Source organism: Chanodichthys erythropterus, chromosome 19 (assembly GCF_024489055.1).
Source record: "Chanodichthys erythropterus isolate Z2021 chromosome 19, ASM2448905v1, whole genome shotgun sequence".
NCBI classification, from domain to species: domain Eukaryota; kingdom Metazoa; phylum Chordata; class Actinopteri; order Cypriniformes; family Xenocyprididae; genus Chanodichthys; species Chanodichthys erythropterus.
Window position 1 is genome coordinate 23,132,812 of NC_090239.1, and position 25,159 is coordinate 23,157,970.

The 25,159-nt window shown below is 35.5% G+C and overlaps 2 protein-coding genes across 9 annotated transcripts in view; one reads left to right on the plus strand and one right to left on the minus strand.

Annotated features, from left to right (window-relative positions):
• mprip (myosin phosphatase Rho interacting protein) overlaps positions 1-11,987 on the minus strand; it is a 63,019-nt gene extending 51,032 nt beyond the window's left edge. For 3 of the 5 annotated variants that reach the window (XM_067370164.1, XM_067370165.1, XM_067370166.1), the window contains exons 1-3: positions 11,207-11,987; positions 3,253-3,330; positions 1,929-1,994 (exon numbers count right to left, since the gene is read on the minus strand). In XM_067370164.1, the coding sequence (XP_067226265.1) occupies positions 1,929-1,994; positions 3,253-3,330; positions 11,207-11,329 (267 nt within the window). In that variant the 5' untranslated portion in view covers positions 11,330-11,987. The remainder of the gene's footprint in view (positions 1-1,928; positions 1,995-3,252; positions 3,331-11,206) is intronic. The other 2 variants (XM_067370167.1, XM_067370168.1) reach the window with 2 other exon arrangements.
• On the plus strand, positions 1-24,669 carry dhrs7cb (dehydrogenase/reductase (SDR family) member 7Cb). 4 transcript variants are annotated; one of them, XR_010892778.1, is made up of 8 exons: positions 1-22; positions 15,268-15,421; positions 18,731-18,843; positions 20,866-21,076; positions 21,149-21,241; positions 21,322-21,483; positions 23,746-24,034; positions 24,198-24,669. XR_010892778.1 is itself a non-coding variant. In XM_067370169.1 (7 exons), exons 1-7 carry the CDS (start codon positions 11-13, stop codon positions 23,955-23,957), a joined length of 957 nt encoding a protein of 318 aa, XP_067226270.1. In that variant the 5' UTR covers positions 2-10; the 3' UTR covers positions 23,958-24,669. The 4 variants fall into 4 exon arrangements, 3 of the variants coding, with proteins under 3 accessions (XP_067226270.1, XP_067226272.1, XP_067226271.1); XM_067370169.1 differs by having other exon boundaries at positions 2-22; positions 23,746-24,669; XM_067370171.1 differs by lacking the exon at positions 1-22 and adding an exon at positions 14,032-14,217 and having other exon boundaries at positions 23,746-24,669.
• Positions 24,670-25,159: the final 490 nt, after the last annotated feature.

The window sequence follows — 25,159 nt, forward strand, 5'->3', positions numbered from 1 at the left end:
CACAAGAGCAATGCTGTATCAGGTGAGCAAGTTTACAGACACACGTGTCGAGGAGATTAACACATTCTGAGGTTTGCATCACATAGTTTACAAATCATACACTATGGTAAAAGTGTTTTGAGCTCATAACATACAAGCAAAGAGCCACATGAAAATAAGTCTTTATTAATCGATAATCTGCCCCGTAATCATAATTTGAATGAAAAGGAATAGAAGTTGTAGGACTGGACGATTCTTCCGATTTTTCCGATTAATTCGAATTTAATGTATTGCCTCAATTTTATTATTTTTAAATTGGGAAATTGTGTTTTTGAATAAATATGTTAGCAAATGTTACAATTAGACATGTTGACAATACAGCAAAGTGTTTTTTTTCTAGGCTTGATTGTGTTTTTGGGGCGCAGTTTAACATGTCTTAATGCTTCGTTTTTTTGATAACACTATGTTTCATATATTTTACCTTTATTCTACACCTTTGTTTCCACTGTCATATGAACGGCTCGTTTGACTTCCTGCTTCTATGAAGCCACTCCCTCCGAAACACGCAATGTGATCAGATTTGTTAGCAGGTTGGTAGCTGGCCCAGTGTATCGTGATTCGCTGAAGCGGCGGAAACGCCAAGCCCCTTACCAACCGTTGCTTCAGTCAAAATGTAAATAATGGCGTCTATATTGCTGTATCAAATTGAGCCCGAATTAGACCCAAAAAAGTGAAATCGCATTTAACCACCCCTTTAAGAGAAGAAAATGATCCGACCACATGATGGCGCACCTGATTAACCGCTCTATGAACAGGTTGAACCACTGCTGTCACATGACGATGTCTTTAGTACCTTTCTGGACCTTGAAAGTGTTGATTATATTGCCGTCTATGGACGAGTCTCGGATTTCATCAAAAATACCTTAATTTGTGTTCTGAAGATGAACGAGGTCTTACGGGTGTGGAACAACATGAGGGAGAGTAATAATGACTGAATTAATGATTACTGATTGGTGCATAAATGTTCGGTACTGTAGAAAAACAAGCATCGTCAGGATTTTAAAATGTTGACACCGACATTCATGAAAATCCATTTCGCCTCTTATAAGTTCAATTCACAGCTGTAACGCAACAACCTTTACTAGAGATTTCAATACTATAAAGTTTCTGGAATCCTCAAAAACATTATTTTTGTTGCACAAATAAAACATTGCTGCTCTAAAGTGTCCATTCTCTTGACCTAATTTAACAGCATTTCCTGAAACTCCCCGCACAGATGAAAAGACTATAAAGACAAGAGGGCTGACAGCATTTTCAAAGCTAAACAATGGCAGGAAACTCTGTAGTACCCTGAACTAGTTTTGATTGTCCTCACCACTCACTGGAAATAAAAACAAGTCCTCCCTCAGCCATCTCGCACAATGATGTGACTCCAGCCAGGCAAATCGCCTTTTGCCTCGTGTTGCACAGCAGAATGATGAATTGCCCTTGTCTAATGGGCATTCCTGTAGTAAGCAACCTAGCGAAGAAGCGCAAGCGACGGGAGTCAAGGGTCTGGAGGGACGCGGTGGCTCTCGGTAGCACTGAGCCTGTGTGCGGGCCTCACTGTTTACACACAAACACTGTAATCTCCGGGCAGATCAGGCAGCTAATTTGGTCACCCATGTCACATTCCTGTGAAACAAACAGGCCGAGTCGGGCTCTCATTAACCACAGGACCATGTTCAGTTAGTTCACATCGCATCCGACGGACTCCCTCGGTCATTCTCATCTCGGAGCTCGAACTATTCTGCAGATTACTTTAGCTCAGGGACGGTTATATTGTTATTTTATTGGACAGGATTCCACTTTGGTTTGTTTGAAGAACATGGATCTAATCTCTCAGCTAAGCAATTAGATTCACAGACCGCTGATGTGCAATTGTGGGATCAAAACAACAGACAGCTTACCGATTCATCCAGTGCGAAGCGCAAGCAGCCGTGTTCATACAGGACGAAGAATCGCCGCTGCCATTTCTGTGTGGAAAAGAAATATCATTAAATGTCACTCAAATGTGTAAACGAAACTTTACCTGTTCTATCTTCATGTAAGCATCAGTGTTCGACTCTGATTCGAACATATAAGGCTGAACATCACTGACATTTTCAGTGCGTGAGATTGTCCTGTTTTGTTGTTGCATGAGCTCTTGAAGCTCCGTCTTCTTCTTGAAAGGGGGTGAGGAGCAGCAGCTCATTTGCATTTAAAGGGACTGCATGTTTTTGCTCACCCACAAAAAGTGGCAATTTTAACATGCTTTATAATAATCTGCGGGTTTTATGAGCTGAAACTTTACACACAGTCTGGGGATTGCACAAGACTTACTTTACATCTTGTAAAAAGTAGCATAATAAGTCCCCTTTTAAAGCAATTCAAAGATTTTACATTATTGTGGCATGTGTAAAGCAATGAATAGCAGTGCCTTTAAAAATCAGTTTATTGTTCGTCATTAAAGTCATTAAATGTCTAAAAATGAAAAAATTATACAGTAAAATACAGTTTTCCATTGAAACATACCATAAAACAATGCATTCTGGGTAATATTTTAAGAAAAAAGACCTATAGGCTACTTTCTCAAAAAACAACAAATAATATTACCCAGAATGCACTGTAATATACAGAATATACTGTAAAAACAATGCATTCTGGGTAATATTCGTCATTTTCAAGAAAGTAGCCTATAGGCAACTTTCTCGAAAACGATTATTATTATTACTCAGAATGCATTGTTTTACGGTATATTGCTGTTTCAATGGAAAACGGTATTTTACTGTGTAAATTTGTTTCTTTTTTATATGAATGTGTCCAAGGTAGACTTATTATTTAAGACTTATAGGCCCGGTTTCACAGACAAGACTTAGATTAAGCCAGGATTAGGCTTTTAGGTAGGACATTTAGATAGCTTTTTAATATTTTAAGATATCTCAGTGCAAGTTACTTTCAGTTAAAACAGCTCTAACATGAATTTTAGGCCTTTAAGCCTTGTCTGTGAAACCGGCCAATGGTTTGTTAGGTGTATGTTCAAATGCAGACTGAGTTCTTTGGACAAATTAAAGTGCCATAACACAAATTTAGTTGAGTTTTGAGATTTTAAGCCACAGAAGTAAATCTTAGGCTAAAGTTAATATAGTATCCCACACACCTGATCACCTGTGTTACACACCAAACAAGTTTTATCTGTGTACAGTGAATGTCAAGATCCTAACAGATGCCAAAAAATAACGTCACGTCTTTTACCCGGGATCTCTGCATGGGATTGTCAAAGTCCGTCCCCTCTGGAGCCAAACACAGCCATCCGCCATAGATCGGCTTGGCCTGCAACAAAATCAAAACATATTATTAAATATTCAATCAATAATTGTTCATGTTGGAGTCAAAGGAAAATTCTGAGGTTTGATTGTGATAATGCTATAATTTTTCTGGAAAAAAAAAAAAAAAAAAAAATGGAGATTTCAATCAATTTTAACACCTAGCAAAACCACTTTCAGAACATGACCCACGGGTGCAAGCTTAGACGCAGTTGAGCAGGACTAGGCAAGTTAATATAGCTTCTCTATAGAGCAGATGTTTTGCCTCAAAGGTTAAAAACACAGTGTTATTAAGCAGCGTCTCACCTGCCATCAGCTCATCTTATTCAAACAGATGTAAGATCATGTCTTCTCACTGAATGCAATGCCATGACCTGAAATATCTGACTTGAATATTCTTTACCTTCACATCCAAAATAAGGACCTTGATTTTGTAAGGTTATCAAGTACTGCTGAAGTGCCCCTATTATGCTATTTTAAAGGCTCCTAATGTGTTTTGCAGTCTCCTACAATAGGCATCCAAGGTCAAATACTTTAATTTTATCATAATATACACAGCATTTTTCACAGTGTTCAACAAATGGTTCGCTTAAACCCCTCCTTTCCAAGAGCCTGCTGTGCTCTGATTGGTCAGACAGTGCAGTGCGTGTTGGAAACAAAATGCCGATTATCATATGTGAATTTCAACTTCGTAGGTTTTCTCAGCGCTTGATACAGTGATTCAAACAGTAGCTATGGCATCGTTTTTTCTGTAACAATTTCAGCTAGGGAAGCACCGATATGAATTTTTTGGCCCGTACTGATAACCGATAGTACTTTACATTTGAAAGCCGATAACAGATATATTGGCCAATAAATCCAAAGTTATAGCACCACCAACTGGCAGCAGGACGTGTCACTTTCAAAATGCTTTGAGATCACCCTCTTATTTTTAACCGATTTTGCTTCAAACTTCATCAGAATAACATCAAGACATGTAGACCTGTGAAAAGATTCTTGATATCTTAAACACTGTTTCCATGGCAACTTTAATATTCATTTTGGATGCTTTTGAGACACTTCACATGCTTCAAATTGCATGAAATTCGATGCACATGTCAGAGATGTCAGCCAGTAGACATGGGCAAAATCAAAGTGGATTTGCAACACTGAAAACAGCATCTTCTCAACATGAACCAAACTCTTTCAGTCTCAGATACAACTACAGTGTTTGAAAGCAGGCAACATAGACTTTGTTAACGGGCAGCCAATGGGCTGGCATTACGCAAATGTGTTACATTTTTGTATGTTTGAAACAGGAAGTTAGACTGGAATTGCTGACGACACATTTCAACAGTTCGGAATCAATTCTTTCTTTTAGGAGACAACTTTTTTTGTCATGCACTTTGATCTTTTAAACTTTACAGACCTTTTACATTCACAAACAGCTATTATATAATCTGCATGAAAGGGAATATTTGAAAAAGCATATTGGGATACTTTAAATAACGGTCGTCCAAAATCTTGCCAAGGTCGATATTTGGCTTTTTTTTTTCATTATTAAACATTTTATTCATGTTTTTAACTGTTCTTTATTTGTGAAAAAAAAAAAATACAATAGGGTTTCAGAATCACGTTTCTATCTAAAGTATGTTTATTTTACAGATTTAGTTCAAAAATACTTTTTGCAATTTCACTCTGACAGATAATGGCGCTGATGCAACAGCAGAAATACAGCGGTTACCCCGGTAACTCCTGTAAACAAAGCAGCTGCAATGTTTTAAACAACCATTCAGATTTTTGTATTCGCCATCGTGTTCATCACAGTACAAAATACTTTAAAAAAAATTTACATATTAATATATTTTCCAATTACTTTCTTCTAATTTAGTAAATATGTAAGATAAATATATTTTATTGCAGCAATTGTTATGCATGTGTTATTTACTATCTTTTAATTAAATTGTGCGAGATCACATTTATATATCGGCCACCCAGCTCTGTAAGACATCTGCAATCAAAACATCCAGATCGGTCGATCATGACCCATAAATACATCTTTAAAACCACAGAGGATACCTGGGGACCAAATTTAGCCTCTTTCCTCTTTGGAAGAGGTGGGGGATTGGAAGCAAAACAAAACACAGCTGTGACTCCATCCACGGAGGCAAGAGAGCAGCGGCACACCCCTGCGTTTTCCTCCACACATTGAAGGGCCACTTCCTCTCTCCAGCTTCACGCCTAACCCAACGGCCCGACCGGCTACATCACGTTTAACTTCCAATTTCCTCCCAGGCTGAAGCCGGAGGGTCGGCCGGCTCCCAGCGGTCCACTTTATCCCTGCCTCCCCCACAGTCCTGGACGCACTCGCCCTGAACTTCCACCCCCCACCTAAACATACCCAACACCCACCCCGGGCCGAACCGCAGCTTCAGAAGTGGGAGCGACCTTTGGGAAACTCTGCTCCACTTTCCCAACACGCACTTCCTTTCACAAGCCCTGTCCCTCCCGCTCCGTGTCACTGCATGAGAATCGCACTGGGATGCTTGATGCAACTTTCCATTTTTAACATGTGGGCTGGATATTGAAGTAAAAGACAAGTGCAAAAGCAAGACAAAATGTAGGCGTTTCAATTTCTGCATCGAGCTTCTGAAGCTCAACTCTCTTAATGGACGATTGCTTTCTCGTTTAGCCTCACTGGCCGACACGACTTCAGGTGCAGCGCAGTGTATGGAAATTGTATGAAAATTAAATCTTGAGGAAGTGTTACACAATAGGACAAAGCAATATTGATAAGATCCACCTTTAGTTATTTAAAGCTTCTGGAACTCATCACTAAAGCATTACGGTTTAATACAACATGCTAAAATACTATAGATGATATACATACTATAATATAATGCAATATTTGTGATTGACAAGAGTCACTACCATGCTATGGGAGAATACGATAGAGGAAGCTCCCGTAGCGTTGAGATTAAGGGAATACAGATCCAGTCGGCATGAATGGAGTCAATTCCACAGAACTCGCTAGAGAGAAGTCAAGAGCATGCTTTTAGAAACAAGTCTGTGAAAATTACAGTATTTTGAAAGCCTTTTACCCCCTGGGTAAGTCAATGACTGTGTGCTGCCAACATTTCCTCAAAGGAACCGTTTGGCTCAAACATCAACGCGTACTGTAACATTCCACTTCCTCTGAGTTATATAGAGGAACAGATAAGGTAACCAACTTGTGGACATATATATGTTTTGCATATACATTATAGATCCAAAATGGTCAACCTTTAGCTCTTAAAAGGGTTAGTTCACCCAAAAATGAATTCTGTCATTAATTCCTCACCCTCATGTCGTTCCAAACCCATAAGACCTTTCAAATTAAGATATTTTTTATGAAATCCGAGACTCGTCCATAGACAGCAATATAATCAACACTTTCAAGGTCCAGAAAGGTACTAAAGACATCGTCATGTGACTACAGTGGTTCAACCTTAATGTTATGAAGAGAAGGGAATACTTTTTGTGTGCAAAAACAAAACAAAAATAACCACTTTATTCAACAATCTGTGTCATTCTCATACGATGTTTACGTCCAGCGCTTCCAGGTTTATCGTCAGAACGGCGACTCATTATTGGCCGGCTTCACAAACATGCGTTGTGCTGATCACGTGACCAGCTTTGGCCAATACTGAGCCGGCGTTCGGACGTAAACACGGAGGCCTTCACTGCGTCACCTGCGTAAGATAATGACAGAAGAGAAGAGATTGTTGAATAAAGTGGTTATTTTTGTTTTGTTTTCATGCACAAAAAGTATTCTCGTCTCTTCATAACATTAAGTCTGATCCACTGCAGTCACATGATGATGTCTTTAGTGCCTTTCTGGACCTTGAAAGTGTTGATTATATTGCTGTCTATGGACGAGTCTCGGATTTCAACAAAAATATCTTAATTTGTGTTTGTGAACGAAGGTCTTACGGGTGTGGAACGACATGAAGGAGAGGAATTAATGACAGAATTCTCATTTTTGGGTGAACTAACCCTTTAAAATGAAATTAAGTGGCACTCTCTCAATTTTGAAAAATGATGGTGAAGATAGTCTTTTTAGTGAATAACTAGTTTAACAGTTCAAAATCATTCTTGGCAAAATGCATGCAGACAATTGAGAATGGAATATTCTGCTTTGCCAGGTAATTAAAAAGATGATGTGGGAATATTAGGTTTAATCTAGGAACAAATGGCACACCTGACAAATGCTTCATTTTAATCCAACCTCACTGGTTCTCGCATGTCAAGCAATTTGTTTTATATGAATAAAAGCCTAAAATAAATCTGTTCATCATATTAAGTGATTGTATCACTTGGATTAAACATGCATTTATTTTACAATCTCTTTATGAACTTTTTGAAGTTCTGATTGAGTTTGCTTCCTTTTGATATAAAGAAAATGGAGAATGTACTTGGTTTAACCTGTCTAATCTGAACATACTGGTGTCAAAACAAAAATAAAAACATAATAATCTGAAACACTGAGGAAGATCGTTACACAACAATACCAGATCTCTAAAGGATTTGAGGTTGTAATGACCACTGGGTGATTTTAGCGGGATTAGTGAGTGATGTAATCCATAACAATGACTCATGAATCTGGCACAGAACGGGTTAACTGCTGGTAATCTCACTCAAACCACAACGCACACATGCTGGAGGATGCTGACTTCGCTCGGCGGGTCGTATGAGTATGGGATCAATTAAAAAAAATACAAAAAAAACACAACAGGCCCTTATGGTCTGAAACTTTTCCTCTCATCATTCTCTCTCAAGAGCTAAAAATTGCAATATGGTCACAGTTTTTTCATGCAATCAACCAAAACTTTCATTGAATAAGATAATTAGAGGGAGGAAAACGCACTGCATTGGTAAGAAATGAACTCCAATCTCCAAGAACATGTGGAGATGGCCAATTATTTCCCAACAGCAAAGTCATAAAGTACCTGTAATCCTTGACTTCATTAAAAGTTTCCTCTAAAGCAGAAAATAATGCATTCTTACATCTTAAGAATATTCAACAGAAAGGTTTTAGCAAACAAAGTTAATGGACAATGACCAAAGTGTGAGTTTATGAAGCTATATTGTGAATATAGTTATACGGAAATACAATGTGCATTGAGCAATTACAGTAACCAGCTGTTGTTTCAACACTGAAAGGTCATTTAACTCTAAATGGATCTAAAACGGTTAATGGTCAAAATCTGTATGAACACGCTGAAACTCAATTTGCCAAATGGAAACAATTATTCAACCTTGATCCATGAAATGCATGCTTGTTATATATGCAATACAGCACAGCTGCTTTTAACAGTTACTACATATACACATTTTCATTTAAACCTTTACTTTATTCAACAAATGCCACCCTTTCACTAGAAGATACAGTCCCTGACATAACAGAACAGAAAACACGCAGTAATAGGGATTATCGCGAGAACGGAACGTGTGGTTTTGACCTCCTGATTGGCCGATCCAACCGTTTACCACAACAGAAAACACATACAGAATAAATATATTAGATCAATAATGCATTTTCCTTCACAGTAAAGGCCTTGTCGCAATCCCTATCATGACACTAGTTAATGTTATCAGGGCTAACCATTTCTAAACAAAACGGGTTGTTGATTTTGCAAAAGGCTGATTAGTGGTCACTGCAAACTGATCAATAAAGTGCTGTCCGCTAAAGAAAATCAATGGCAAACATGGTCACTGCAGAACAAACTGCATTTTTCAGAATGAACCATTTCACTTTTGTATGGAACCCTGTTTCTGCCTCTTGAGAAACAGATAAACATCTTAATTATGATATAAAAAGTCAAAATTATGAAATAAAGTCTAAAGTGTCATGATTTTGACTTGTCATACTTATGAGAATAAAATTAAAATTATGAAAAGAATTTCAATTTAGTAACATTTCAACTTTATCTCATAATTATGACTTAGTACATCATAAATTAGGAATACATCAAAGTTACGAGAATAAAAACAAAATTATGTGATAAAAGCTGAAAGTCATATTTTCAGACTTTTATGTAAATGGTCTGAAACCATTTCGACTTTTCATTCGCATGTCATAATTAGGATTACATCATAGTTAAAAGAATAGAATCAAAATTATGAGATAAAGTTATTATGAGAATAAAATCGAAATTATGAATTAAAAGTTTGTCAATTTCGATTTGGTATGTAATCATTTCAACTTTTCATCTCATAATAATGATTTAATATGTTACTATTATATGTTATATGTTAATATGTTAATATTATTACGTCATTGTTATGAGAATAAAACCAATTTTCAGCCTTTTATGTGAACTGATTTAGTATGAAACCATTTCGATTTATTTCGATCATAATTAGGATTACATCATAGTTAAAAGAATAGAACCAAAAATTATGAGATAAAAGTCGATTAATGACTTACTAAATCGCGATTAGAATTAAGTCATAGTTATGATAATAAAAACAAAAATTATGAATTAAAAGTCAAAGTCATATTTTCAGCCTTTTATGCGAATTTCGATTTAGTATGTAATCATTTTGACTTTTCATCTCATAATAATGATTTAGTATGTTATAATTAGGATTAAGTCAAAGTTATGAGAATAAAATCGAAACTATGAATAAAGTCAAAAGTCAGTCAACCTTTCATGTGATTTTTGATTTAGTATGAAACCATTTCAACTTTTCATTAGCATGTCATAATTAGGATTACAAAGTTAAAAGAATAAAATCAAAATTATGAAATAAAAGTCAAATTTATGATTTACTAAATCACGATTAGGATTAAAATCATAGTTATTATGAGAATAAAATCAAAATTATTATATAAAAGTTGAATTTATGACAAATCACGATTAGAATTAAATCAGTTATGAGAATAAAATCTAAATTATGAATTAAAAGTTTGTCAATTACGTCATTGTTATGAGAATAAAACCAATTTTCAGCCTTTTATGTGATTATTGATTTAGTATGAAACCATTTCGACTTTTCATTAGCATGTTATAATTAGGACTACATCATAGTTAAAAGAATAGAATCAAAATTATGAGATAAAAGTCGATTAATGATTTACTAAATCAGGATTAGAATTAAGTCATAGTTATGAGAATAAAAACAAAATTATGAATTAAAAGTCGAAAGTCATATTTTCAGCCTTTTATGTGAATTTCGATTTAGTATGTAATCATTTTGACTTTTTCCATCTCATAATTACGACTTAGCATATCAGAATTAGGATTATGTCATAGTTATAAAAATAAATTATGAGATAAAAGTAGTATTTCTGACTTACTAAATCACAATTAGGATAAAGTCACAGTATAGAGAATAAAATCAAAATAATGAATTAAAATTAAAATTATGAGTCAAAGTCAACCCTTTATGTGATTTTTGATTTAGTATGAAACCATTTCGACTTTTCATCTCAGAATTATGACCAAGTATATAAATAAATTGACATGGTTATGAGAATAAAATCAAAACTCAAAAGTCATTTATGTGAATTTCGATTTAGTATGTAATCATTTCGACTTTTCATATCATAATAATAATTTAGTATGTCAATTACGTCATAGTTATAAAAATAAAATCAAAATGAGATAAAAGTCGAATTTATGACTTACTAAATCACGATTACGATTAAGTCACAATTGTGAGAATAAAATCAAAATTATGAATTAAAAGTCGAAAGTCAACATTTCATGTGATTTTCGATTTAGTATGTAATCACTTCGACATTTCATCTCATAATAATGATTTAGCATGCCATAATTGTGATTTATTGTCTACTATGCGCTTCCATAGTTACAGAACGAATTCGAAGTGAAGCGAGTGCCTGCAGCGCGCGTTCACACCTGATTCAGATCCTGGTCCGTCAGCAGATGCAGCTCTCGAGGCTTGAAGCAGTTCTGACATTTGCTTTTGTTGAAAATGTTCGCTTGAAATTTCCTACACGTGTTTTCTTTCGCACTAGACATCTTATTCCTCTATGTGTGCGTGTTTTTAAAAATCCCAGCAATGAACAGAAGACAGAAGACAGAAGTAATCCCGATGCTCTTTCATCCGATTCTTGACATGCAAAACATGATCGGGAACAGCAGCTTTACGTCTCGAGATCTTCTATTTTCTCCAGCAGCAGAATGTGAGAGGTTTATATAAGCAGATCTCCAGTTAATGATGTGGTTGAGTTCATGGCCTGCCTCACAAAGCGACTCTCTAATCTCATTTCTGCGCGAATCAATGCTGGAATTGTGCAAGCGGTAAACAAAGCGATTATTTCACGTGTTCCTCCCGACAAATTGAGCTGGAGCTTCTAGGAGGAGATGGAAAAAACGGAAAAACTGGAGGTATATCCTGGTGTTTGATCCCAAAGGCAAATTCTCTCTCAGGCTCGAAGTTTAGTTAGCGTCAGTTAGCTCATCTAGCGGCGCTTCAGAATCGCTCTGTTCCGCGAGCCTCCGCCGGTACCGGGCATGTCTTCTTCTCTCGAGCGCTACGTCTCCATGAGCTGCGACAAACGCATCGTTTAAAAGGTTTTCCAGGGTTAGCCAGGGTCTGTTTTCTCTCCCTTCACTTCAGCTCGAGCTTTCCCAATGGAGGGAGGTCGCGAGCTCGCAGATTTGCTGCTGGAATTTCATTTTCGTCTCGCGAGAGTTCGGAGCGCGAGAGCAGGACTGTCCCGAAGCGGAGATATCCACCCTGTGGTCACTCCTGAGCGTGCAGGACATTCCCTCAAAAACCGGAATTATAACATGCTAAATTATGAGGATTATTAATTATTTGAATAAAAAAATGAAAATATGACTTTAAATGTCATTATAATGATGTAATATGCCATAATTTCGACTTTTCATCTCATAATAATGACTTTGCATGCCATAATTTCTACTTTTTGCCATAATTATGACTTTTAAGTCATATTTGTTTACTTTTTATGTCATAATTATGACTTAGTATGTCATAATTTGAACTTTTTGTCATAATTAAATTTTTCATGTCATAAATATGACTTAAAAGTTATAATGTCTACTTTTTGTCTCATAATTATGACTGTCATAATTTTTTGTTTTTGTCATAATTTCGACTGTCTCATAATTATGACTTATGTCATAATTGACTTTTTGTCATAATTTCATTTCTCATGTCATAATAAATATGGCTTTGCAAGTCATAATTTCATATTTATTGTCATAATTATGACTTTTTAAGTTATAATTTTTACTTTTTATGTAATAAATTTGACTTTTTGTCTCAAATTACTTTTTATCTCATTTTTTACTTTTATGTCATAATTGACAAAGTTAATTTCAACTTTTCATCTCATAAATTTTCTTAGCATGCCATAATTCCAACTTTTCTCATAATTAACTTTTTAAGTCATAATTTCGACTTTTTGTCTTGTAAATTAGACTTAGCATGTCATAATTTTGACTTCTGTCATAATTTCGACTTTCAGATGTGATAATTGTCACTTTTTATCTCATTTTTGTCATAATTTACATTTTAAGTTAATTTCAACTTTTCATTTCATAAATTTGTCTTAGCATGCCATAATTTCGACATTTTGTATCATAAATTTAAATTTGCATGACATAATTTCAACTTTTATGTCTTAATTTTAACTTTCGGATGTGAGAATTGACTTTTTAAGTCAGAATTTCGACTTGTCTTATAAATGACTTTTTATCTCATATTTTGACTTTTTAAGTCAATTAAAGTCATCTCATTAATTTCACTTAGCACGTCATTATTTCGACTTTCATGTCATAAATGACTGGTCATACTTTTCTCATTTTTGACTTTTCATAATATTTCATACTTTTTAAGTCAATTTCCACTTTTCACCTCATAAATGTGACTTAGCATGACATAATTTTGACTTATATATCATAATTGAGTTTTTAAGTCATAATTTCGACATTTTGTATCATAAATTTAAATTTGCATGACATAATTTCACCTTTTATGTCTTAATTTTAGCTTTTTGCTTCATAATTATGTCGTCGTATGTCATAATTTTGATTTATCAAAGTGTAAAATTCATCAAAAAAGGAATATACATTAAAATGGGATCTGAAGTAAAATACAAAAAAATAATCATGCAGTTGTCAGTTATGCAAATCAAAAACTTAAACCTTTCTCTACGCTTTCCTGTTATTTTTTTAAATAGAAAATATATACATGTTAAGAGACGTCATGCCAAAACATTTCCGCAATGCTTCATCTTTGCAGATACTGTCATTTCAATGCAATATAATCTTTGATGGAGTATTTGAATCTATATTGTATGAGTGACTCCATAACCAGAGAGTCTGAGAAAATCAATCAATCAACATGAATTTCTTTTTGGTTTGGTTTTTATTCAGACTATTCAAGAATATATTTTGCTGGATAAATGTGTTTGACTTGACAGTCCTCTTGTAAACAGGTATCCCAAAATGAACATCTGCTTATGTAATACCATAAATAATATATCTATGGTGCATTTTACAATATTTTACATATGCATTATCAATAAAAAGATAACACTTTAACACGAAACCCTCTAGTAAATCAGTGTTACTCAGTACTCAAATGTATGTATAACAAAGACACTTTGAAATAAAGTGTAAAAATATAATTTTATGCATGTAATAAAGAAAGAACCCAGTCCAGTGTGAGATCAGCTGAAGCCTCCCCACATGCCTTCAGTTCTATTCTCACCTCTCATGAGCAGTGGGTCTGTCGGCCATGTGCTATTAAAAGCCGTGATCATCCAGACGAGTTTCCCTGGCTGCGTCTGAATGAACAGGGACGACGACGGGCTTCAATCTGCTTAAACAACAGACATTTCCACTGAAGTCTGGATTAACTCTTTACGCACACTGTAAGTACACTGAAAATAACACAGATTACGCTCGTCTGCATGTGGCTTGGTGTGTTTGGCTCTATATATCAGCGGTTCAGTCTGTGACACTGCTGCTTCAGCTGGACTTGGAAAAATGCATTTTCTTAAAATGCATTAAAAAATGTTTGTTGGTTAAATCACATCTATTCTCTTTATGCATGTCCAAATATGAGCTTCTTGTGCGTCCAGTGTCAGCGGAGAGAGCTATTTATAGACCGTGTCCTCGGCCATATTTATGGAAATAGTGACACATGTTACTGTATACAGATGATCAGTCAGTCAATGCTCTGATGATTTAACATTTTTGTATGACTGTATTCAATCATTTCTCATGACAAAAGCATTAGAGGCACTTGGTCAACATTTAGAATTGTGAAGAATGAAATCCCCCACAGATCATTTATTATAGCTTGTCAAATTTGTCTCTATTTGGGTGTGAGCAAAAACACGCCGTTTGTGTGTGTGTCCCTTTAAATGCAAATGAGCTCCGCTTTCCAGAAGAGGGCGGAGCTTTAACAGCTCAACAACAACAAAGCTGGAGAATCTCACACAGCCAAAATGATGAAAGTGTTCAGCCTTACATTGTTCAAACCGGAGTCGACACTGATGGAGAGACTCAGGAAGAAGTTACAACTTTTAGACGTTTCTGAATGGTTAGTGGATAAATTGATGTAGTTGCTGTGGAGTTGATTCAACTCATCCACTAGCATGTGCCGTCATGTTCATCTTTTGTGTTGAATTGACCCTCGTTTGTGAAGCAGTCCGGCCTAAAATGACGGCATGTCAACAACACTCTACTACAACAACTCTTCCTCTTCTATAAAGCAGACCAACATGGCCCCGCCCCCTTTGTTGAGTGTTCCCGGGGGCGGGGTTTATGTAAATTTAGGGTTTGTGATGTCACTAACCCAGGAAGAAGCTTGTCGTAGTTCTTAAAGTGATTTCTGTAAAAGAAAATATCTCTCTTTGCATTGAACTTTGAGTGTCATGCAGTCAATTAATGATTTGAGTCTTCTTGTGTTTCAGAAGATGGGTGTCCCATCTGTAATGGTGCTGCCCCTGCTGATTGTGGTTTTCGCTGGAGTTTACTACGTTTATAATGAGGTCATGCGCTTCATGTCCAAGTCCATGGTGCTGAACAAGGTGGTGGTGATCACAGACGCCGTGTCCGGAATGGGAAGTGGTAATGCTTCATTAATGGGCTATTAATGACTTCTTCACCACTAAATTAAATAAAGCCAGTATAAAACTGGGCTTCTGCTCATTTTCTAGTTCTGATGCTTCTACACACCTGAAATTAAAGGCTTCAAAAGGGTGTTTTCACAGAGACCATTTCTGGTTCCCAAGAGAATCCTCCAGTAAACAGATCGTAACCCTCTGGTGCTGTTTCCGTGGTGGTCAAAAAATTTATTTATTTTTTCAATTAAATGGATGTACTATATTTTAGTTTGATCATGTTTTTTAATTTAATATTTTGTATTTTTAGGGGATTTTGTGGTACTAAATTATATTTATGCACTTGGTTATAATCCATTTCTTGACCTTTCTGAGCCTGAAAATGAAATATCAAACTGTGATAAATCTTGAATGCTTCAGTTTAGTCTCTTCTTAAAGAAGACGCTTGGCAGATTATTGCTGATGTGAAAAAGAGAACTTAAAAAGGTATAGAATTTCACAGTTATGAAAAATGCACAAAACATTCTTTTTTCAATTTTTTTATTAAATATATATGTTCCAAAACACATTTTACTCTAAAAGAGTGAGAAAGTCATAAATCTAAAAAAGTTGTGTTCCAAAATTGAGGTTGATATCACAAAAAAAATGATCTTTCACTAAGATTATGTTTGGGCGCAGTACCAAAAGTATGAAATTCGCTTCCCATTCATTTCCATTTGTTACCACGAGGAGCACAAATGTGACTATTTTTTTCAGGACAAACCCAGCGGTTGGGTTAAATGTTTGCTCAATGTGCTGGGTAGTTTTATTTAACCCAACTAATGTTTAAAAATGACTATATGTTTGGCTTAAAATGAACCCAAAATATGTTGGAAATTAAAAATCAGACACATGAGGCAACAATAATAATCAAAAGGTGAACATTTATTATCAAGCAATCCAATCACTGGGTTAAAACAACCCAATTGCTGGGTTTGTCCATTTTCAACCCAACTTGGGTTGTTTTTAACCCAGCATTTTTAGAGTGTATGGTCAAACCTTGTAATAAGATGTTTAATAAAAATGAATTATGGTGCATGATAAAAATGAAATTCTCATTTTTTTTTCTTCTTCCACTCTGAACACACAGTGTTCAGCTTCAGGTTGTCACATCTCTGATGGTGGACAATATGAGAGTTATATATGTTTTATAATATCTTTTGGAGAATGCATACAATGAAAACATGCATTGAGCACACAATGTCAGTCTTTAAAAATGGCAAATAACCACTAAAAAGCAATGAAAAAGTTGCTTGTGTGACTTGTGCACTATAATTCAAAACCTTTAGTTATTCACAGAAAATGTGTTTTTCACAAATTGCATAAATGCACAAGGCACATCATAACATCAGTGACACCAAACACCATTGTTTGTCACATCTCATCATGCTTTTTATTGTTGCATTTGTCATTTTTGGTCATATAGTGGCGTTAGAGTAAGCTTGTGTTCTATGAAGTGTGATAGTATTCTTTTAATTCTTCAAGACTGATCCTAACTTTTTAAAGTCCGTTACATAAAAAGGTAGATTGGTTTAATTTGTATTGGAAAAGACTGATTTCCTCTTATCTCTGCTAGTTGGTCAAACTAGTTCTCAAGACTCAGTGGATAAGTTTATGCAACTATACAGTACTGAGGGCAAAGACTAGTCTTCAATGTGCCTGAAAGAAAGCAGTTTAAGATTATCAGAGAGCGCCACAGGACTGATAAGAGGTGAGCTGTGTGCTTTCTCACAACAGAGAGAGACTGATGGGATTGTGGCAGTGTTGTGATTGGCTCATCAGAAAGCATTTACAGGCATTCGTCTCTGAAAGGAACGAGCAGATAACACCTTTATCATGTTTTTCTTTACAATTTTTGCCCGTCCTCCATTCTTTCTGTATCTTTGGCCATCTACACTTTACAATGAGACTCCATTTGTTAACATGAACTAACAATGAAAAATACGATGTCACTAAAAACCAAAGTGAAATATTTCAGAGGAAAAATATATATATAGCTGTAAGCAGTAATTAAGGGGCCAAGCACTGCAACAATGAGTAATTAAAGACATTTTTAGATTATTTTATTCAAAATGACTGAAAAATCACAATACAATCACTTGTGTTATGATTAAATTGCTTATCACTTCTGACCAATAGGTGGCGCTGTTTCCAAATTGATGATGTGTGGTCAGTGTGAGGAGACAATGATACAAAGTTTGGTGTTAATATGCCATTTTTTATATTAAAATTTTTTTATTTCATTATAATCTTTGACCACAAGGTGGCGCTAGCTCCAATTTTTTTGAGCACCTTCAGGGCATGGTTCCGATGACCCATAGGAGTTTCATTATGATATACGTTAATGCATTCATAAACTACAGCATTTTACAACAAAATCAAAATGTCTGACTCCCAAAATGGCCGACTCCCAAAATGGCTGACTCCCAAAATGGCCGACTCCCAAAATGGCTCATATCGGAAAATTGGGTATCGTTCAACACGGTATGCTGAACTGATACTGTGTTTTATTGTTTTTGGGCAAAAATAGCCATTTTCATTTCTCCAGACCAGTAGGTGGCGATGTGCTGAAACGCAGCATGTAGTCTCAAGTCATGCTTGTGATACCAAGATTCGTCTCAATACGCTAAAGCGTCGCAGAGATATAGCGTTCTGAGCCTCGAATCCAATTTGGCGTGCTCTTCGGCAAATTAGTTTGCTTGATATTTTAGAATTTTTTGGTTTATTAAAAAGATTTTAATAACTTTGTGCCAGCATGGTCTGAAGATGATCTGAGCCAATCAACCGTCAAGGATGAGTTTGTTTTTCGGAAGATTCAAAATGGTGAAAACATTTTCATGACGGAAATTGTTTCTAGTCCTTACAGTTCAAAAGTTATTAGCATAAACATAAGTGCAACTTTGGACAGTTGGTGGCGCTAGAGGGACTGAGTTAGAGACTCCAAAATGGCTGTGGTTAATGTTCAGACTGTCCTCTATCTGTGTGCCAAATCTGCGGAAGAAGAAAAAGAAGACGTTGACTTTTTACGACCATAAACAAAAGCTGAATTAGCTATAATATGACAGTAGAATTTTCACTTAAGATAAAAACTAATAAATCCCACAGTAATTTCTGCAGTCAGTAAAGTGTGTTCTTGCTTTTAGACCGGCTGAACAAAACAGGTTTAAATTTGCGATTGGACCAAAATAAAAACGCACTATAAATAAATGACCCAATCTCTGTATTCTCCAGTGTTGTCCTCCTCTGATTGGCTCTTGCTCTGTTTCTGCTGTTTCAGAGTGTGCCAGACTGTTTCACAACGGCGGGGCGAGGCTGGTTCTGTGCGGGCCCAGTTGGGACAAGCTTGAATCTCTGTACGATTCTCTGTGCAGCGGATCAGACCCCAGTAAAGTGAGTATGGAGTCACAGAACTCGATCTCATCATATAGTCTCTTCACTTTCAGGGTGTTTATCGTTCAAATGTGTCTGTTTCTCTGTCAGCGTTTCTTCCTCTGTCATGAACAATGGCAGGATTTCCTGACAGCTGAATGTCCACGAGTCTCTAGAAACGCTGATCCTCTCTGCTGCATCACAACAGTGCTAATGGTTACAAGATATTAATGACTAAAAGCACTACTAATATGATCAAAGAACCCAGCAGAAAATTATTTCACTCAAGTAGATATCAATATTTTCATTTTTAGTTATTGTGAATATATACATATTATTTCTTTAATGTTTATTGAAATATATTAAGTTTAAAATATTTACAATATATACAAAATTTTATATATATATATATATAATTATATATATATATATATATATATATATATATATATATATTCAAGGCAAGGCAAGGCAATTTTATTTGTATAGCAAATTTCATACACAATGGTAATTCAAAGTGCTTTACATAAAAAAGAATAATAAAAATAGAACATAAGGAATAGAAATAACAGTAAAAACAGATAATTTTGCTATCTGGATGGAAGAGCTAGGAAGTCTCAGGGAGTTTGTTGTTGTTGTTGTTGTTGTCGTCCATCAGAGTTGGATCTAAACGGATCTATTCATCAGAATGGATCTTCCTCATCCAACAGGACTGCTACCTGTTAAGGCACTTCAAACTGATAAACATATAGTTTCAATCTCCCCTTTAGCCAAGACACCTCAAACTGCACCACACAGCCCTAATGCCCCTTCCGGAGATATCTTACCTATGGAACGCAGTTCAAATTTCCCCTTTGGAAAGTGTCCTGACTGTAATCCAGAGATATCTTAACCATGCACTACAGCTTAAATTTCCCCATGGTTTGTCAAATTTACCAAATTTTAACCTAATCAATTTCTTCCTAATTCTCCCAGCTCTTTCAACCAGATAGCAATAATGCATTAAAAGTCAGAATAACAAGGTGATACATAAAAGATATAAAATACATTAAAAATGAAATAAAAACAGGAAAAGGAATTAAAAGAATAAAAAGATAATACGTATAAAATAAAGTGCAAACAGTTCGGACATAGCACAGTGCTCAATCAGCAAATGCATAGATAAAAAAGATGTGTTATATATATATATATATATATATATATATATATATATATATATATATATATATATATATATATATATATATATATAACTATGAATTAATTTAATTTTAAAATATATTTTAATTCATATTCAGTATTTAATTTATATATATATATATATATATATATATATATATATATATACACACACACACACACACACACATAATATATATATATTTATTTTTAAATAATTTTTTATTTATATGTTATCGTTTCCCTGAAATAAGTATATAATATATTACATACTTTATATACACATACTTTATATATAAACATGAATTAAATTAATTTTAAAGTATATTTTAATATTTTATTTCTTATATTATAAAAATAAATGTGTATATATATATATATATATATATATTTAAAATAATTCTTAAATATATTTTAATTATATGTGTGTTTGCGTTTAATTAAATATATCATGTTATAAAAATTATATATATATATATACACACATTTTTTTTAAATAATTCAGAAATATATTTTAATTATGTGTGTGTGTTTGCGTTTAATTAAATATATTATGTAAAAATTATAACACACACACACACACACACACACACACACACACTACTGCACAAAATGTTTGGGGTTGGTAAATTTGTTTTACTGTTTTTGACAGAAGCCTCTTCTGAAGTCTCTGATTTGATAAAAAAAAAAAAAATGATAATATTGTAAAATATTATTACAGTTTAACCTAACTTTTCTAATTGAATATATTTTCAAATATAATTTGTTATCAAAAGTTTTGTTTCTTATATGTATAAATATATATGCTCATTTTCAGGCTTTAATGTGTCATCTGGTTTCCTGCTAAACTTCTTCCTGTTTCAGACTTTCACACCCAAGCTGGTGCTGCTGGACTTCAGCGATATGGAGAACATCTCGGACGCGATCACAGAGATTGCCGAGTGCTACGGCTGTGTGGATGTGCTGATTTGCAACAGCAGCATGAAGGTCAAAGCGCCGGTGCAGAACCTTTCCCTGGAGATGGACAAAACGGTCATGGATGTCAACTACTTCGGGCCCATCACGCTGGCCAAAGGTAGAGCGCTGTAGCAGTGCCGATCGTCTGCTGGCAGGAGGAATACTAAAGCGCTGCTTGTTGTTGTTGCAGGTGTCCTGCCATTAATGATCACTAGACGGACAGGTCAGTTTGTGCTGGTCAACAGCATCCAAGGGAAACTGGCTCTTCCGTTCCGAACCTGCTGTAAGAGACCCTGACAAATGTTTTTCCTGTAGTGTCACCATGAAAGAATATTTTAATTTCTTATCAAATGTGTGTTGAAGATGCTGCCTCCAAACACGCGGTGCAGGCCTTCTTTGACTGTCTGAGAGCGGAGGTGGAGGAGTATGGGATCTCCGTCAGCACCATCAGCCACACCTTCATTAATGCGGATGCACAGGAGGCCACGCCCTCCAAAGCCCCGCCCACCAACGCCCTCTGGGCCTGTGAGTAACAGTCAGGCACTGACTCACTGTCATGCAGCCGCAGAAACGTGCAATTAACCAAAATTAGTTGTTCATTTTGTAAAGTAAAAATGCTGACTTACACCCTTGGATACACCTGGTTCCTGGCGCACACAGTACGCACCTTACTGAAAATGAACAGTAATTGAGTCACACACCTTCTGTTTGGCTTCACACCTTCGCTCTGGTCCAAAAACACGGTGAGCTGCCTGTGTAGACAAGAATATACGGCATCATACTGCAGAGGCACTACAAAGCAGTTAGAAGAATGATTCATGATTTTCAGTATGCAGGGAAAAAAATAAAATAAAAAAATAAATAAATAAATAAATAATTTATATATATATATATATATATATATATATATATATATATAAGAAAATGTGAATTAAATCAGTAAAAATAATACTTGACAATTTGAGCATGAAGAAAAGTCATGTTTAGTTTGGGCAGGTTTTGAGCAATGGCTGGAAAACTAATCTAATCTATAACAAATGCTTTTTTAATCTAATCTATAAAAGAATGTTTTTTCCAGTACCGTTAATAGATCTTTTTTTTTTAAACTTTAATAATGTTCTTAAAACTTTAGCACAAAACATTATTTATGCATCATTCATGGAACGTTTTGTTTCTGAAATGTTTTAGTTGGATGTTCATCTAACGTTTTTTAAATGTTACGACTTGTTTCAGAACGTTCACTCTAATAATACTGGGTTAAAAACAACCCAAGCTGGGTTGAAAATGGAAAAGCCCAGCGATTGGGTTGTTTTAACCCAGCGATTGGGTTGTTTTAACCCAGCGATTGGGTTGTTTTAACCCAGCGGTTGGGTTGTTTTAATCCAGCGGTTGGGTTGTTTTAACCCAGCGATTGGGTTGTTTTAACCCAGCGATTGGGTTGTTTTAACCCAGCGATTGGGTTGTTTTAATCCAGCGATTGGGTTGTTTTAACCCAGCGATTGGGTTGTTTTAATCCAGCGGTTGGGTTGTTTTAACCCAGCGGTTGGGTTGTTTTAATCCAGCGGTTGGGTTGTTTTAACCCAGCGGTTGGGTTGTTTTAATCCAGCGATTGGGTTGTTTTAACCCAGCGATTGGGTTGTTTTAACCCAGCGGTTGGGTTGTTTTAACCCAGCGGTTGGGTTGTTTTAACCCAGCGATTGGGTTGTTTTAATCCAGCGATTGGGTTGTTTTAACCCAGCGTTTGAGTTCTTTTAACCCAGCGATTGAGTTATTTTAACCCAGCGATTGGGTTGTTTTAACTCAATGATTTTGGGTTGTTTTAACTCAATGATTTTGGGTTGTTTGGGTTGGTTTGTTTTAATCCAGTGGTTGGGTTGTTTTAACTCAACGATTTTGGGTTGTTTTAACCCAGTGATTGGGTTGTTTTAACTCAACGATTTTGGGTTGTTTTAACCCAGCGATTGGGTTGTTTTAATCCAGCGATTGGGTTGTTTTAACTCAACGATTTTGGGTTGTTTTAACCCAGTGATTGGGTTGTTGTAACCCAGCGATTGTGTTGTTTTAATCCAGCGATTGGGTTGTTTTAACTCAACGATTTTGGGTTGTTTTAAACCAGCGATTGGTTTTTTTTTAACTCAACGATTTTGGGTTGTTTTAACCCAGTGATTGGGTTGTTTTAACTCAGCGATTGGGTTGTTTTAACTCAACGATTTTGGGTTGTTTTAACCCAGTGATTGGGTTGTTTTAATCCAGCGATTGGGATGTTTAATTAGTTTAGCATTGTTTAAAATTAGTGTATTTCTTGCGTAAAATTAACCCAAAATATGTTGAATAATAATTAAACAATACACATTTATTAAATTGCTTATTAATAAATGTTCACCTTTTGATTATTATTGTTGCCTCTAGTAATTATGTCTGATTTTTAATTTACAACCTATTTTGGGTTCATTTTAAGTCAGACATACAGTATGTTTTAAACAATAGTTGGGTTAAATAAAACATTTACCCAACCACTGGGTTAAAACAACTCCATCGCTGGGTTTGTCCATTTTCAACCCATTTTGGGCTGTTTTTAACCCAGCATTATTAGAGTGTTCAGCGAACATTCAAAAGTAACGTTTCCATTAATGTTTGAAGAATGATCAAATGGAATGTTCATATAACCAGGTAAAAGAAATGTTTTGAACGTTCAGGGAACTTAACGGGAACATTAACAAAAGGTTTTTAGAACATGTTTTGTTAGGCATGAAGACATTAAATAATAAGGCACTGATCTGGTTTCAGACATCTCCAGCATGCTGAACACTCACGGCGTGAGTCCCGACAGTCTGGCCCATGAGATCGTGAGAACGGTGAACAGGCAGAACCGAGAGGTGCTGCTCGCCCACCCCGTCCCGTGGATCGCCCTGTACATCCGCGCGCTGCTGCCCAGCTGCTTCTTCGCTGTGGTGGCCGCTGGCGTGAAGGACGGAGCCATGACCGAGCAGCTGAAGTAGACAGAGAAGTCAATGAAAGAGTGTCCTGGACAGGGAGGATCTTCTCATGCTAAAATAAATAAAGCAAAGCACTACAGGTGAATAGGGTAAAGATTTAAATAATAGATCTCACCATATACTTCCACAGGTGATTAAACACAGACAAGTGTTCTGTACCACAAGTTTCTGTAAATGTTATGTTTAAATATGCAAATAAGATAGTATCTAATTATATATGCACTCATTTGCATTCATTTCCAGAACAGAAATCTGAACACTGGAAAAAGCCAGATTCATGATCCTTGTTTGATTTTGTCAACATACATTTTTCTCTTTTTATCACTGTAAAAAGATGTCAAAAACTGCATTTTCACCATGTTTCAGGAGTAAAATGTTGAATAAATCAGGCGAATGATGTATGATCAAACCTTCAGAATACAGACATGTGTGTGAAGCTGCTGAAGAGGACTTCTTTAAAGATTGAAATCTACAGAAAGTGCAAGAAAAGAAACACTTAAATGTGCATTTTGGATGTTTAATTTCCACGCGTAGAAAGAAGATGTAATGGAAGACCTCAAAACTGTTTTGATTATAGTGTCTCACCTTAAAAAGCTTTTATTTTTTAGATCTGTTAAGGAATGAGATGCTTTTTTTAATCTGGGCATTTAATGCAACATTCTTCCCTCAAAATGATCTTTAATCAAAATACACATTTAAACAATAAAGCTTGTGCTGTGACTCCTTTGAATGTTGTTATTAGACATTATTTCAGTGATATACCAGATAACAACTCAACGACCTTATCTTGAATGCTTTAAACTTTTAATGTAATGTCAAACTTAAAATCAAGCGACATGAATTCAGGGGCACTTTTCCTCATTCATCTCAATGGCAAAAAGTGTCCCAATCAAGCTGAATTCATAAATTCTATGAAGGACTCACTATCAGCACCTAGAGGCCACATCTTAGTAAAACACCAGCACTGTTGCACCTGAAGATGGCAGTAACCTCAAGCCGAAGACATGCAGATGAATGACATACAGAGCAAACATGTGCTTGATGAGGCGTACTGTAATTCATTGTGTCAAGCTTTCATAAAGCATATGAATAATACATGTAATAGATGTCCATTATATAATTACTACAATGTTCATGTGTTATTGCCATATGTAAGGGACATTTAAAACACACATATACACACAAGGTTTGTATTATTATGTAAT

Coding starts and splice junctions, on each gene's coding strand:
- dhrs7cb (XM_067370169.1), top strand. Junction 15,422..18,730: donor CGTGTCCGGAATGGGAAGTG/GTAATGCTTCAT, acceptor CTGCTGTTTCAG/AGTGTGCCAGACTGTTTCAC. Junction 21,077..21,148: donor GCCCATCACGCTGGCCAAAG/GTAGAGCGCTGT, acceptor TTGTTGTTGCAG/GTGTCCTGCCATTAATGATC.